Source organism: Alosa alosa, chromosome 9 (assembly GCF_017589495.1).
Source record: "Alosa alosa isolate M-15738 ecotype Scorff River chromosome 9, AALO_Geno_1.1, whole genome shotgun sequence".
Lineage (NCBI taxonomy): Eukaryota > Metazoa > Chordata > Actinopteri > Clupeiformes > Clupeidae > Alosa > Alosa alosa.
This window is the reverse complement of record NC_063197.1, coordinates 12,823,940-12,838,982: the sequence shown is the minus strand read 5'-3', so window position 1 is coordinate 12,838,982 and position 15,043 is coordinate 12,823,940. Positions and strand designations below refer to the sequence as shown.

Below are 15,043 nucleotides of genomic sequence, written 5' to 3'. Positions count from 1 at the left end.
AGCCAGAGACTACACATCCCTGTTGTCTTATCTCTTATCTTACAGGAGAGCAGCTCCAGTGAGCCAGAGTCTGTCCCTCAAAAGGTCATTTAAAGCCCATTTCTAATCCCCCTGTCTCTCTGTGCGTCTGTCTCTCATTCCTACTCCAGCACATCTCTATCTCTTTCTTTCTTTCTCTCTATCTTTCTCTCTCTCTGTCTGTCTCCTTGTCCCCCAAGTGTGGTTACTCTTTCTGCCTGAGCCAATCAACTAAGCCACACTGCGTGTGAAATTGGAGTGTGTGTTATCACGTAACCGGGCCCTCACAGAACCCCACAGGGCGTTCACCACATGAATGAGAACTCTATGAATCAGTCATGGTAGTGGGCTGATAATGGTAGAGATCAGAGCATACAGGGCTGTTGATTTTCACCTGCTGTTACAGTCATTGATGGGTGATACACATGAAAGCTTGAAAGATTGGTAAACCTACTTCGCCTTATGCTGAACAATTTCAAACAATGATCAATTCAAATCAAATCAAGTTTGGTTTTACCGCGCATGCAATCTGTATAAACATTTATAGTCCATCAATTCAAATCAAATCAAGTTTAGTTTTACTGCATGTTCAATCTGTGTAAACATGTTTAGTCTGTGAAATTCATAATCTGAGACATGTGCATACTGTAGATAGAATAATTAGGGTAGTAAAGTAGCAATGTAATACATCTGGGCTTTCATCAAATCACCTGTCAATGGGCTGTTTGCAAATGTTGATTGGTCACTGTCAACGGTGTTGATCAGGTATTGGATCCTGCATGTGTCTGTCTTGTCCATATGTCCCGCCCTCAGTGGAAACGGGCAAAAATCAACATGGTTCATTTTCACCTGAACTATGGGAATCGCAAGCTCTGTCGTTGTCAGATTGTAAATCTGCTATGTGTTGAATATCCGCAAATAGCTGTGGCCAAATCTGGATTTTGAGCGTGTGTGTGTGTATATGTGCATGTGCGTGTGTGTGTGTGTGTGTGTGTGTGTGTGTGTGTGTGCAAACACACATTCCTGCAGCTGTGTTTCAGGCCTGTAATTATCTCTATGATGTGTCATCAGCGCACACCATTCTCCAGATGTTCCTTCTGTCTGTGTGGAGAGGGAGACCAAGGGCTGGTATGGGGTGGAGAGGGAGAAAAAGGAAAGAGAGAGAGAGAGAGAGAGAGAGGGAGAGGGAGAGAGAGAGAGAAATGGGGTAGGATTAGTGAAAGAAACTCAAACAGACTGAAGAGGAAAATTTGGAAAAGTGAAGGGAATGTCAAAAAGAGAGCAGGAAAAAAGACTCAAGGTGTAGAGAGGTTTGCTTCCTTGCAGTAATAGAGTCCTTGTGAAAGATTCAATGGAAGAACAAGCTGGGTAGTGCATGAGTGAGTCAATATGAGCTAAGCAAATGTCATCACCGCTAGAGCACTGTGTGTGTCTCTGTGTGTATTTGTGTTTGTCTGTATTTGTGTGTGTGTGTGTTCAGGGCACTTCTCGCCTACTCATTTCCTGTGTGATTTTTCCTATGGACTGTTGGTTTTCTATGCCACGCTATTCAAACAAACAAACAAACAAAACAATACATGTCCTCGCCATTCACCGTGACCTCTCGCTGCCCCCTCTCCCGTCTCACCTGTCACCTCTGCAGGAGTACAAGGTGTCCAGCTTCGAGCAGCGCCTGATCAGCGAGATCGAGTTCATGGCTTCGCCCGATGGAGGGAGGGGCCTGACGGCGTCCAGCATGCCCGAAGGCGCGCCTGGCGAAGTCGCGTGGCCCCTTCTAGCCGACTCAAAGCTTAAGCACTACAAAGTGTTTGAAGGCATGCCCGTCACCTTCTCCTGCAAGGTTATCGGCGACCCCAAGCCAAAGGTGAGAGGTCACTTGGCCTTCGAGAGGTCAAAGGTCACTCGGCCTCTGAGTCAAAGCAAAAGCAGTGCTAAGTGACCAATTGTTTGAAACATGGAATCAGTTCCAGTGCGCCCTGCGCAAACACAATGTGTTATGATGTAATGCGGCTGCCGTTCAATCATTCTGTCATTATGTGCCTATCATTTGAGCGTTGTTGTGGAGCGTGCTATGGTTACAATTTTGGTAGAGACTCACATTTGGCTCTTTGCATGTGGCACATGCTGAATATCGAGCTCGGTGGGCTAAATGGTTTCATGTGTTTGAGTTTTCGAGATAGCATAAAAGCTGTTTTATAGACTGATTTTAATAGTGTGGAGACAATGGACAATGGTTTTATGTGTGTGTGTATACTATATGTGTGTGTGTGTGTGTGTGTGTGTGTGTGTGTGTGTGAGAGAGAGAGAAAGAGAGCAGGAATTGAAAAAGATGGAAAGAGTAAAAGAGGGTGGGAGAGAGAAAGAGAAAGAGAGGATAGAGGGATAGAAGGTATAACGAGCAAGGTTGCCACGAATGTGTGTTCCAGGGAAAAGGGTTGTCTCTGGTGTGTGTGTGTGTGTGTGTGTGTGTGTGTATGTGTGTGTGTGTGTGTGTGGATGTGGATGGGTGTTGGTGTGTGTACTCTGTCGTGAAAGCCCAGCCATATATGGAAGCCAGTCCCTCGCTACCAGCACCTCCATAATGAAAGAGTGATGACAGGGCCATGATTAATGAAGGAAGCTGAATGAGAGAGGGAGAGAGAGAGAAACAGAGAGAGAGAGAGAGAGGGTGGTTGTTGTGTAACATGCTTGTATTTCACCCTGATCATGCAAGGTTAGTAATACTGTTTGTTTCTTGTGTGGGTGTGTGTGTTTGCGTATGCAAAATGTGGATGTGTGTGTGTGTGTGTGTGTGTGTGTGTGTGTGTGTGTGTGTGTGTAGATCTACTGGTTTAAGGACGGGAAACAGATCTCAAAGCGGAGTGAGCATTATCGCATCAGTCGTGATGCCGACGGTACCTGCAACCTACACACAGCCTCTGCCTCACTAGACGACGATGGCAACTACACCATCATGGCTGGCAACCCTGCAGTAAGAAACACACTCACACACACACACACATACACACACACACACACACACACACACACACTGTTTTTGATTGCTGGTACCTTTGTAGTAACATTGGTAATGAGGTAGGGAATCTGTTTGATTACCATTGGCACTAAGGTTGGATAGAGCTCTACATGCTATGACTGCAAACTACAAAAAAACCCTCTCACACACAAACACACACTGTGATTCACTTGTTTTGAGCAACTCCTAACCAAGCGAGAGGACTCCTGTCAGTCCTCTGACCCCACAGTGGGAGAGGCCAGTGAGGGAGGGCCAGTATCCTCACCATACAGGAAACCACTTCAGCTCTGAGCACAGTTCAAGAGTTCAGCAGTTCATAAATAGCTATTTGGTGATGTGGGTGCATAAATATGCTCGAAAACACACACACACACACAAATCACTCCCCTCTTCAAATGTGAGATGTTGATCAGTGTTGCTTGTTTTCCATCTCTCTCCTCCTCTCCACTTTGCTCCCTGTCTTTCTCACTCCCTCTATCCTCCTGTATCTACCTCTCTCCTTCCCTCCCTCACTCCCTCCCTCCCTCCCTCTCTCCTTCCCTCAGGGGAGGATCAGCTGCACAGGAAGGATGATGGTGCAGGCGGTGAACCAGAGAGGCAGGAGTCAGCGTTCCACACCCGGACACATTCGCAGGTAAGGGCAGGTGCGCCCCATGTCCGGACACATTCGCAAGTAAGGGCAGGTCACCCTGGCTCCGGCACAGGCGGGCGTATGTATGTGCCCGATGATCAAACGAGATCCCCGTCAGCACATTAATCCGCTTTCTTCTCAATTCGCTAACGGCGAACAGCTCCCTATTCATCATCTGTCTCGGCTCAGCCAACATTAACACCGGTCTCAATGGAGACTCAGTCGCGCAGGTCAGGGCTAATCACCACCACAACAAGGGAAGGGAATTGGCCAAGTCACGGGGGCCTTACTCTCAGTGTTGACTGATGTCTGGATTTTCCCAATCTCAGATCTAATGCTAACCTTTTCCTAAGGCTGAAGGAGGTATTGAAAGCACTGGTGGGGGGGGGGGCTTCACTGTGATATTTTGGGATCAGGATCTTTGAGAAGTGTTAAGGGATTACAGTTTTGTAAGGTGTTTCATGGTTTTGGGTTGGTGCTTGGTCTTTGACATGGGGATGTACAGTATCGCCTTCAGAAAAACATTAGGCTTTAGACACGTACTGGCAAAAGAAATTGGCTCTTGTAAAATCTGCTGAAGTACATTCTGACACTTGAGCAACTTTTGGCATGAGTGATGAGTGTGTGCATGTGTGGCTTTGTGTGTGTGTGTGTGTGTGTTGTTTCTTGTTATTATTTTTGTATTATTTTTTTCACTGGGCGAGGTCTTTTTGAAGGTATGAGTGGGCTGGAACATGTTATGACATGTTAGGTTGCTTCACATTTTGACGGCCAAGTCTAAATGGTTTTTTGAGATTTTCCTTAATGTCTCCCAGACAGGCTTTCAGAAAGCCGTATAATGCACTCATTTCAATTACACAACGTAAACAAAACCTGCATACAACAAACTACATTTGATATGCATACATACATCCCTTTAAACACACACGCACGCACACACACACACACACAAACACGCAAACTTGCACAAATAATGTACACACTATGAAAAACTCTGAACAAAAAAGCAGGGTAAATTCTCTCGTACACACACACACACACTCACAAACTTTATGCAAGTTGATCATTTTTGAGGAACTCCCTGATCAGATAAGGCGTCCTATCCTCTTTGTTTGAAGGAGGCTTTTAAAGATCTCTATCAGCCCTTCCCTCTTTATCCATCCCCCTCTCTCTCACACCATCCTCTCCTCCTGCCTTCCTCTCTCCCTCCCTCTCTTAAAGCTGGGGGTATGTTTTGAAGCTCGAGGGAGTCTGGGATGATGTCATTGTTGTGATAGCGAACGAGAGGGGGAATGCAAGGAGGTCGTGATCCCTGTTGGAAGAGCCAATCAAGGACGATTACACAGCGAGGTGGAGACGGTGTCTGGGGCTGTTTATGGTCATGTTTCATTCCGGTTCTACCTGTCTAATGCTCTGCTGTCTGTCATGCCTTGCAGCCCCCCACCCACCCACCCCCTGTCTGATGATGCAATATGGAGTAGTGGTAGACTGGGTGTACATATCAGTACACAAGTGTCTTATAATGGGCCTGACTGCCATGTAACATAAAAAGAAAAATCGTCAACGAACCAATGAATTAATCTGTCTGTGTGTGTATGTGTGTCTCTCTCTCTCTCTCTCTGTCTGTCGGTCAGACCCAGGTCCAGGTCCAGAGACAGTGGGGATGAGAATGAGAACATCCAAGAGCGCCACTTCCGCCCACACTTCCTGCAGGCTCCCGGTGACCTAATCGTGCAGGAGGGAAGACTGTGTCGCATGGACTGCAAGGTGAGGATGAGGGGGAGCGTCTGAGCCTTCATCACGCTGACACTTACCCTACACACTCAAGGCCATGCCTGATTATTTGCATATTAGCAAGGTGCAAAGGGAAGGATGAAGAGGTTTGTGGTGACAGGGTGTGTGTGTGTGTGTGTGTGTATCTTTTGTGTGAGGTGATGGAGTTTAACCCAAGGGGTGATATCCCTCTGGGATCCAAATGATAGGTCTGTGTGTGTGTGTGTGTGTATGTATGTGTGTGTGCATTCCATATGTGGTAGGAAATATCAGTGTGGAGGCTCCATGTTTCATCACTCGTCTGGTGATGGATGTTCCGCAGCGAAAGAGGAGAGGACGAGACTGAGTCCTTAGACAGACTCGCCTCATTTCCTGCACTTTATTTTCATCCACACTCTTTTTTCTCTTTCCATACCATTCTCTCTCTCTCTCTTTCTCTGCCTCCCTTCTGCTAATCTCTCAGCTCCACAGTTTCTGTTTTTAATCTTCACTCTTCTATCTCCAGCTTTCCTCCCATTTCATCTCATTTTCACCTCCCTCCTCTCTATCTCTCCCTTCAGAATTCCACCTCTCTTCTCTCCTCTCCTCTCTATCTCTCTCTTCAGAATTCCACCTCTCTTCTCTCCTCTCCTCTCTATCTCTCCCTTCAGAATTCCCCCTCTCTCCTCTCCAGGCGTGTGTGTGTGTGTGTGTTGTGTCTGTGTTTTCTGTGTGTGCTCTCTCTCACCCCCCCTGGTCCTCTCTCTCAACCTCCCCTCGTTTGCTTCCCTCCCCCACCCTTCTTTCTGTGGTGCTTCTTTGCAGAACTGCCTTATCTTTTGCTGTCTTCTTCTCCTACCTCCTCTCTCTCTCTCTCTCTCTCTCTCTCTATCTTTCTCTCCATTCCTCCGTCCTCACCATCCCACTGTTTTCTTTTCTCCCCGCCTCCATCTTGTTTGTCTTCAGTAGCTCCCTGTTGCTCCGCTATGTGACTGATGTGCACAAGGCCTGTGCAGTTCCATACTGGGATTCGCACGCTATAAAAAGGGACGGCGATCTGAAATAAACCGTCGCAGTCTCCAGTGGCAGACAGGCTCCTAATGTCAGACATATTTATAGAGGAGATTTATTTCCAAAAGCTTTAGAAGCGCTTCAAAATGTTCCCAACTTTTCCGAGCCAAAAAACAGCCCCCACCCCCCACCCCCCTTTGGCCCTTTGCTAGCGGAAGTGCATCAAACCTTAACCCCAGAGGCTCCAATCAAAGCAACACACACACACACACACATACACACAAACAACTCGAAAGGACAAATTCCACAGTCTTATGGGAGTTAAGTACGCACATAGAAAGACATGACTTTTCCATTTGCACAGTTTTTTTCACAGTTAAACTCTTGATGCTGTGTTAAATCTACACACATTGAATTTCTCTGCATGTCTTGGTGCTACCTCACTAACAACCCACACAAACACTCACACACAGGTGGTCTACAGAGAAAACACTCAAACACAGAAAAGCACTCTCCCTCACACACACACACACGCACACACACATACACACACACACAAACACACACAGGTGGTCTGTCGCAGACACACCTGAGGGAGGAGTAGGTGTCAGGTTTCCCTGGAATGTGGCGGCCGCTGTAAATAGAATCAGGTCCTTTCACAGGCCACTGCTGTTCCCATGAGAAAGCACTCCAGTGGGGATTAATCAGCCGTACACAGGTGGGGGTGGGGCCGTTGTGGTGTGTGAGTGTGTGTTTGTGTGTGTGTTTGTATGTGTGGTGGTGTTTACCTGCCTCACACACACACACACACACACACACACACACACACACACACACACACACACACACACAAACAAACACCTGTAAGCAGACACCACCATGAAATCCTGATGGAGTAGACAAACATGGTGTTATTCATGTCTACAGGAGTGCTATTCAGAGGCCAACAACCTTACAGCATGTAAACAAATGGTAGAAGATAGCGCTGCACATTTTATTGGTAGGCTGTTTACATTGTCATTATCATACTGTTTACACTTACTCAGTGTGTGGTGTTAGAAGTAGCTCAATCCATTCCTGTTCCATAGCAGATCTGGCAGTTAAACTATTACCAACATTGTTACGTTAGGAACAAAACAGCCTCTGTGATGAAAGTTTCAGGGTATTGGGTGAAGGTGTTTGTAAGCAGGTCTCTCTGTTGCCCCCTGCAGGTCAGTGGACTGCCCACGCCCGACCTCATCTGGCAGCTGAATGGCCAGACCATCCGCCCAGACTCCGCCCACAAGATGCTGGTGAGGGAGAATGGTGTTCACTCATTGGTCATCGAGCCTGTCACTAGCCGAGATGCTGGCATCTACACTTGCATCGCCAGCAACCGTGCTGGGCAGAACTCCTTTAACCTGGAGCTTATTGTTGCAGGTACATGACACACACACACACCACACAAACAATCTCAAACACACCCATCTTTATCTTAATACACTAATGCAGTCATTCAGTTATGAATGCACACCCTTGAATTTAGTTAGTTAGTAGTTAGGTAGGCTAGTTGCACAATAGCAATTAAAGGAACACGCCAACTTTTTGGAAAATTAGCTTATTTGCTGCCTCCCCCAGAGTTCGATAAGATGATGCATACCCTTCTCATCTCTGTGTGTGCAGTAAGTCAGTCTAAAGGGGAGTGTACCTATGTTCCCCGGGTCCTATGTTCCCCGCTTTGATTGGGACCGGGGAACATAGGACCCTTTTTTAAAACCCTAACCATAACCCTAACCCTAACCCCGAGCGGGGAACACAGGACAGGAGAACATAGGGATGAAGCACCCACCGTTAGCCTAGCTTAGCATAGCTCATTAAGGTCAGCAGAACCAACTAGTATATCTCACAAAAGTGACTCCAACATTGTCCTATTTACATGTTGTGACTAGTATAATTACAATGTGAAAAAATGTCAATGTAACATGAAACACAGCAATTTTCTAAGCATATACATGCTTGGAACTACATTCTTATTCAGGCCAAGCATTGCTACTTGGGATTTTCAGAAGCAACACCGAAACTTTTCAGGTGCTGTGTGCAAATCACTCCAGCCAAGTAGGAGTGCTTTGCCTGAATGAGAAGTATGTACAGTATATTAGAAAATCGCTGTGTTCCTCTCACAAAAAGTGTTTTTATCATTTAGCAGAGGGGCTGAAAATCAAATCAATTGTACTTATACTGATTGTAATTATACTAACGAGGCATATAACGATGTGATGACACTAGGACTTTCAGCCAGTTGTAAAAATGCAAATGTATACAAATACTGTAGAGTGAAGTCATAGAGTGAAGTGACTGTGGTAAGCCTTCTCTTTCTCTCTATTGTATTTTAGTATATTTAGTATATTCTTTATCTTCTACTGTCCTTAATGCTTAGTTGTGTTTTTTATATTATATACTTTTAATTACTTTTTTCTGCTGTTAGTGAATGTGTGTGTGATGTCTGTATGCTACTGAGACCTTGAATTTCCTCTGGGGATCAATAAAGTATCTATCTATCCCTTTCAGCCAAAGAGATGCACAAGGCCCCCACCTTCATTGAGAAGCTGCAGAACACGGGTGTGGCCGAGGGTTACCCAGTGCGCCTGGAATGTCGTGTGTCCGGGGTGCCCTTCCCACAGATCTTTTGGAAGAGGGAGAATGAATCGCTTACCCACAACACAGACAGAATAAGGTATGCCACACACACACACACACACACACACAGGGAGAAAAAGAGAGAGAGAGAGAGAGAGAGAGTTCAGAATGCACAGTTGAAGGTTTGTGATTAACTGTGGTCAGATGAATCTATGTGTTTCCATTCCATTTCTGAACAAGTCTTGGCTTTGCCATGTGGGGCATCGCTGCCTCATGACATTTCAGCTGCATGAAAATCCTCAAATGCCCCAAAAATGTTCTAAATTGGTATGGCAGTTTTAGCCAAACACAACACGAGGCAAACGCGGGCGCAGCTTGTCGTCATGTTCCCCTCTGATCCATGTACTTCAGCCTGCACCGTCAGCAGGATCCATGAGCCCTCTGCACTGCTGAGCATGCATAGTGAATCTCTCAGTGATAGAGCATCAACAAAGCTAGGCCCTATGGTTGTTGCTACGCCATATATGGTACAGTAATAGAAGCCGGGGTCGACTGCTTGTCTAAACTGCTACCACATGTCTAAACAAACAGTAATTAAACCCCCCTTCTCATAAAGAAAGCATACATAAATACGGACCACAGCGGCACCCCGACTCCGACGCCACTGGCTACTGTCTCCTGTGCATCAGAGGGGAAGGGCTCCCTACCAATTTGCTTCAAAAGGATTTCTCTCCCCAGCGCTGGCTTAATAGAATGCCTCTCTCTCTGTGCCTTTGATGTCAAACTCAGGGTGGAGCAGTGCATGGCCAACATCAAGATAACATGAAACATGGTTATCATGTGTCTGTCTCAGATGGGTCTACACAGTCTAATGTCAGTAAGGTTTCAACAGGGTTCTAGGGCCAAGACACATCCAAGAAAAAATTCTGTCAGTCTTGGGCAGGACTGACTTCTCACAAAGTGCCTCTCGTTGTCAAAGTAGTGGAGGTACTGCCAAAGAAATCAAATGTTGTTAGTCTTCTACCTACCCAAGGCTTCTAAACCCAAATAAAGCCTTTATTGCCATTTTTATGCGGCTAGTTGTTTCTGGCTAGCTAAGCACCATTTTGAGCTCCGTTACAGCAAGCAATAGCTGACTTTAAAGCCAGGAATGTGATTGATTCCGACTTCAGTGGTGTAAAATAACTAAACAGCTCTTTAGTTCTTCAACTCCTTTGCCAATCTCAGTGACTGATGTAATCTGTGAAGAATGCAGCTCTCTGACACGTCAAGCTAATCAGTTCTTTGTAAACTCCTTTTCCCCAGCATGCACCAGGACAACTTTGGCTACCTGTGCATGATCATTCAGCCAGCCTTGAAGGAGGATGCCGGCTGGTACACAGTCTCAGCCAAGAATGAAGCAGGCATCGTCTCCAGCACAGCACGACTTGATATCCACTGTAAGTATTGGGATTGTGTGTGTATGTGTGTCAATATACTACAAGCGTGAAAAACAATTCATTATATACATTCTGTCTGAAGTTCACAAAAAGTTTATGTGCTACATGCTTGTTAAATCGATTGTTCTGTTGCAATTCCCATCTGCGCCCCAGTTTATACATTGTGGTTAACATCTGGTATTGCTTACTGTCAATGTATAATGTGCTCATTAAAGTTTTTTTTTTTAATGCTTACGCAACTACAGTGTGCACCTGTTTGCGGAACGTTTACCATACAAATCTATCCCTTTGTTAATTTTTCTCAACAAGAACATACGTTTCAGTCACTATGAAATGGAGGAACAGATTCTCTCTTTGGTTTATGTCAGTCACTGTTGCGGAACAGCATTTTTAATGTTTGGTTCTACAGCATGACCTCTTCTACCTTGGAGAACAAGAACTCATTTCATGTTCTTTTTCCTGTTGTTCCTCCAGCCCAGTGGCAGCAGACCCAAACCCCAAAACTCAAGAAGGTGCGTCCATCCACCAGTCGCTACGCAGCGCTCACAGAGAGAGGGCTGGACGTAAAGGCCGCCTTCTTCCCCGACTCCAGCCCTCTGCCGCCAGGCGGCCTGGTGGAGAGCGAAGACCTGTAGGGTGGGGCGGCGGAAGCGTTTGCTTACCAGACCATGTGACCTTTTGACCTTTTTACTGCAGCACCACCGTCCACAACTCTCTTCCCCCTTCACCTACACCCCCCCTCCACACACACACACACACACAGACACACAACCATAAAAAAATCACCCCAATGAAAAAAAAAACAATTCATTCTCCAAAGATGTTTAAGGGTGAATGACTGATCTGAAATGCTGATTCTCAGTCCAAAGGATGGGTAAGCGAAAGTCGTTGAAGAAGCTGTGGATGGAAAATGGCCGACAAGCACTGCCAGGCAATGAGGTTCCTTTCAGTCATAGTGGCAGTGCTTTATGACATATGACATCTGTAGCTCTGTCCCAGCAGTGCCTTAATTGCCAATCTTTTATTATTGTTTGATATTAGGCCTGGTGACTTTTTGTTTCTTCCGGGGGGAAGAGGTGCCGTGAGTGCAAAAGTGAGGTCATATCCTGCCTCTGCAATGACTGTTTTTGATTGGTCTAGGCCAAGGAATGCTGAAAGATGGCACTCATACATACACACACATACACTGCCAATAATAAACTCACACACACCCTTACACACTTTATCTGTTCAGATAATGGTCTGAAACTCAAAAAAGCAAGATAACTTGGGTCTTAGCACAAGTGCCTGAGAGACTTTGTATACTCTTACTGCAGGAAGATGGGATCCAGTCAAAAAACATATTTCATTTGGAATAACAAAGTAGCATCTAGTTCTGCATGTTACCATGGTGCCATTTTAAATACTCTGTATGTATTTACTCAATGTCGTAGTTTTGATGTATTTATGAAGAGGTGGTGGTGGCAAGTTGGGTTTGGGGCTGGATAGTTCGGGAGAGCAGTCCCTCCTGGAAAACAAAGGTGAAAACTGTGGATGATTTAGAGGGAATTTGGTAAAGAGACAAAGGCAAACAGGAATAGCCACGGGAACATCCACAGGTAGAAGATGCGAGGGGCAATGTCCAGGGCTGTCCTGCACTGCAGTGCTGGAGCGGTCTCCAGACAAAATGGGAGGAGAGACCCATTACACACAAGCTTTTTTCATATACCTGCCACAGCATAGCCTGGGGTGTGGTAGCAGCACATTACAATTGGTCACTGTAGCCTGAGTATAGATTAGCGTTAGGGGTTAGCATACCACCATGGGTATCAAAAGCATTGTTTGGTTATGTACTTAGCACGGTAACATAGATGTTGCACAAGGCCGGGCCTTACCTAGTTTATTTTCTCTTCCTTTTACTTTTTTTCTGGGTCGGAAGACCTTGAATCAAATAAAACTGACATGTAATTTTAATCATATGTCACAGATCTAAAGGAATGTTGGATGACGGTGCTAACATTTAAAGGCACTGTGTAACTATGGAAACTGGAGTGATTGACAGACAGTGGAAGTTGTTGGTGTATAGCAGTGCTGAGAGTTAGAAAACTGGTTTGGAATAGGTTGAATAGAGTCTGAAAATTAAACCTGGATCCTCTGCTTACACAGGATAGGGTGAATGGTGAATGAAAAGACACGAATGTAGTTTAGCCACTTCAATGACACTTAGTGAAGGCAAAGAGAGAAATGGTGCTGATTGCTTTGATGATGAAGATGATTATGATGATGATGGGGATCCCGATGAAGATAATGGCAATGGTGGGGTTGGGGTACCAGTGAGACAGAGGGGATCAGATGAACTGAAAATGAGTATGGGAATGATGATGGAACGAATCATGTGGTAATGAAGAATAGTTCACTTTTTCCAAATCTTATACATATACTCAAAACATGACCGTGGCAGACATGTATTCATGCTCAACAAATAATAAAAATTATTTTTGTATGAGTTAAAAAATATATATATATGTGATTATGCGCAGTTGCTACCTTCTCCTACCTTTGTAGATACACTTTGTAGAGACATGACAATAATCCTTTTCAAACTGGTAAAAACATGCCTGGTCTATATTTAAATCTATATTAAATCTAATACAAACTATGTACTGCATACCAGGTCACTGAGGCCTATGTCTATTATTTATATATCAGTGCATATTCAATTCTGGGGTACTCTTTTTAGAATTCACTGAATTTTATAAGAGTCATTTTATAGAGGCAGTTAGGATAGCAGATGAGCTGATAAGACTCACAACTTTCAAGTCTAAATCTCTGTATCGAGCATTTAAGCATTAAACATTTGATTATGGTGATACTTTCACATTATATTTGAAAAGATATTTTGTGCCTTGTTTCTCACACACAGCACATCTTGCATTTGCTGTGGGTCACTATGCACCAGCCTTGGGTACTCTTACTCTTGACATACTTTTCTCCATGTTTTTTTTTTTTCCAAGCCAGTCTGTGCCTGTATATGGATTGTTCTCCTGATACTATTTTTGTGTATGAATGATAACATAAATAAAAGTCTCTGGAAGAACGCTCCGCTCAAGTGGGATCTTTTAAAAGACAATCCTTGGCAAACAGGGCCTAATATACTCCAACCAGCCATTATACAAGTCCCTGCTGGTTAGCGGTTAGCTGTCTAATTGGACCACCTTGTACGTAGCCTTCCCTTACAGAAGCACTGCTGATGTTTTTTCCCTCCCATTTGATTGTAATTCTGTTATGTGTGGGTCAAAATACAGGCACTGTTATTTGACAAATTAATAAGATAAGGTGTGTTCAGTGTTACTGTAATAAGACCATGTTACAACATCATGTATGTACATTATGTGCAACAGTGGTATGTATTGAGTGTGTGTGTCTGTGTTTAAGGGGAGTGGTGAGAGTATGCTTGTGTATACATACTGTGTGTCTGACTTGTGTGTGACTGTTTATCTACATGCGGGTCGTGTGTGTGTGTGTGTGTGATCAGAGGCAGAATAACAAATGAGATCACGATGTTTGAGGGCCCCTTAGCCCCTTGCACGTGACGCCACCCACCCCCGACCTCATCCATCCCCAACCACGAGTCTCCAGTCGAAATCAGAGCCCCGAAAAAACACTCCCCTGGCAGCCTAAAAATAACCTGCACCCCGTCACTAATCCCCCACAGCTGGAGCCAGCAGAGCCCCTGACCATGGCTCAGTGGGGAGGTGGGGGTCGGGTGGAGTGGGGTTGGGGGCAATGAGGGGCATTCCGGGGGACAAAGATGAAACATGATAGCAAGGGACTGGGTTCCCCTTAGTCATGGCAGGGATAAGAACCAGATCGAGGCCCTGACACGCAATTTCCAAGATTGCAAAACAGTTGGAGTAGGCCCCAAACAGTCTAGAGTTCAAGTGTTAAGTATGAATCTACACAAATCTTTATGAAACACTTCTCAGTATGGTAATTAAAACCATTTTAACCAAGGACTCAGAAAAGGCTTTGTGGCAAGATCTTCGTTAAGCAATAAGATTACAAAGCAGTTTGTCATTCCGTATGACATCTGCTGCTGCGTACACAACATACATCTACATGTAATTAAACAATTGAAAGGAAGCCGTTCAAGTGAAACGTTTACTTATTAATTCCGTCCATTGCTGACATTTAAGGCCTTTGTTTTGTGTCAGTTGGATTAGCAGAAGACAGATTGAGACAGAAGAATACAGAGAAACAATGACCACAACAATGCTTTTTTTTTTCTTAACAGGAATAATTATAGTGTAGAAAATGTGCTGTAATTCTTTTACGACTGACAACAAATCTCTACACAGACTCTCACCACATCTTAGGTGGCAGTGGAACGGAGAAGCTTGGCTTTAATCATGTGTTGGGAAACTAAGCTTCAGTAGACAGACCAAAGAGGCGAATCTCATTTTTAAAACTTTCTATATGCTTGTGGGCTGTCTGCCCAGAAACAAAGCTTAATCCTTCTCCTGCAGCTTAAAAATACTTGGCCAACAAGTTCAAACCTCCACTCACAGACATTGTCCATGC

General features: G+C 44.8%; 1 protein-coding gene across 8 annotated transcripts in view; it reads left to right on the top strand.

Moving 5' to 3' along the window:
- Positions 1-13,559, top strand: part of palld (palladin, cytoskeletal associated protein) — a 95,609-nt gene extending 82,050 nt beyond the window's left edge. For 7 of the 8 annotated variants that reach the window (XM_048252162.1, XM_048252163.1, XM_048252165.1 and 4 more), the window contains 9 exons: positions 46-84; positions 1,661-1,882; positions 2,840-2,989; positions 3,580-3,668; positions 5,300-5,432; positions 7,640-7,847; positions 8,976-9,141; positions 10,350-10,483; positions 10,958-13,559. In XM_048252162.1, coding sequence (XP_048108119.1) covers positions 46-84; positions 1,661-1,882; positions 2,840-2,989; positions 3,580-3,668; positions 5,300-5,432; positions 7,640-7,847; positions 8,976-9,141; positions 10,350-10,483; positions 10,958-11,118 — 1,302 coding nt within the window. In that variant the 3' untranslated portion in view covers positions 11,119-13,559. The remainder of the gene's footprint in view (positions 1-45; positions 85-1,660; positions 1,883-2,839; positions 2,990-3,579; positions 3,669-5,299; positions 5,433-7,639; positions 7,848-8,975; positions 9,142-10,349; positions 10,484-10,957) is intronic. The other variant, XM_048252164.1, reaches the window with a different exon arrangement.
- The last annotated feature ends 1,484 nt before the right edge of the window (positions 13,560-15,043 follow it).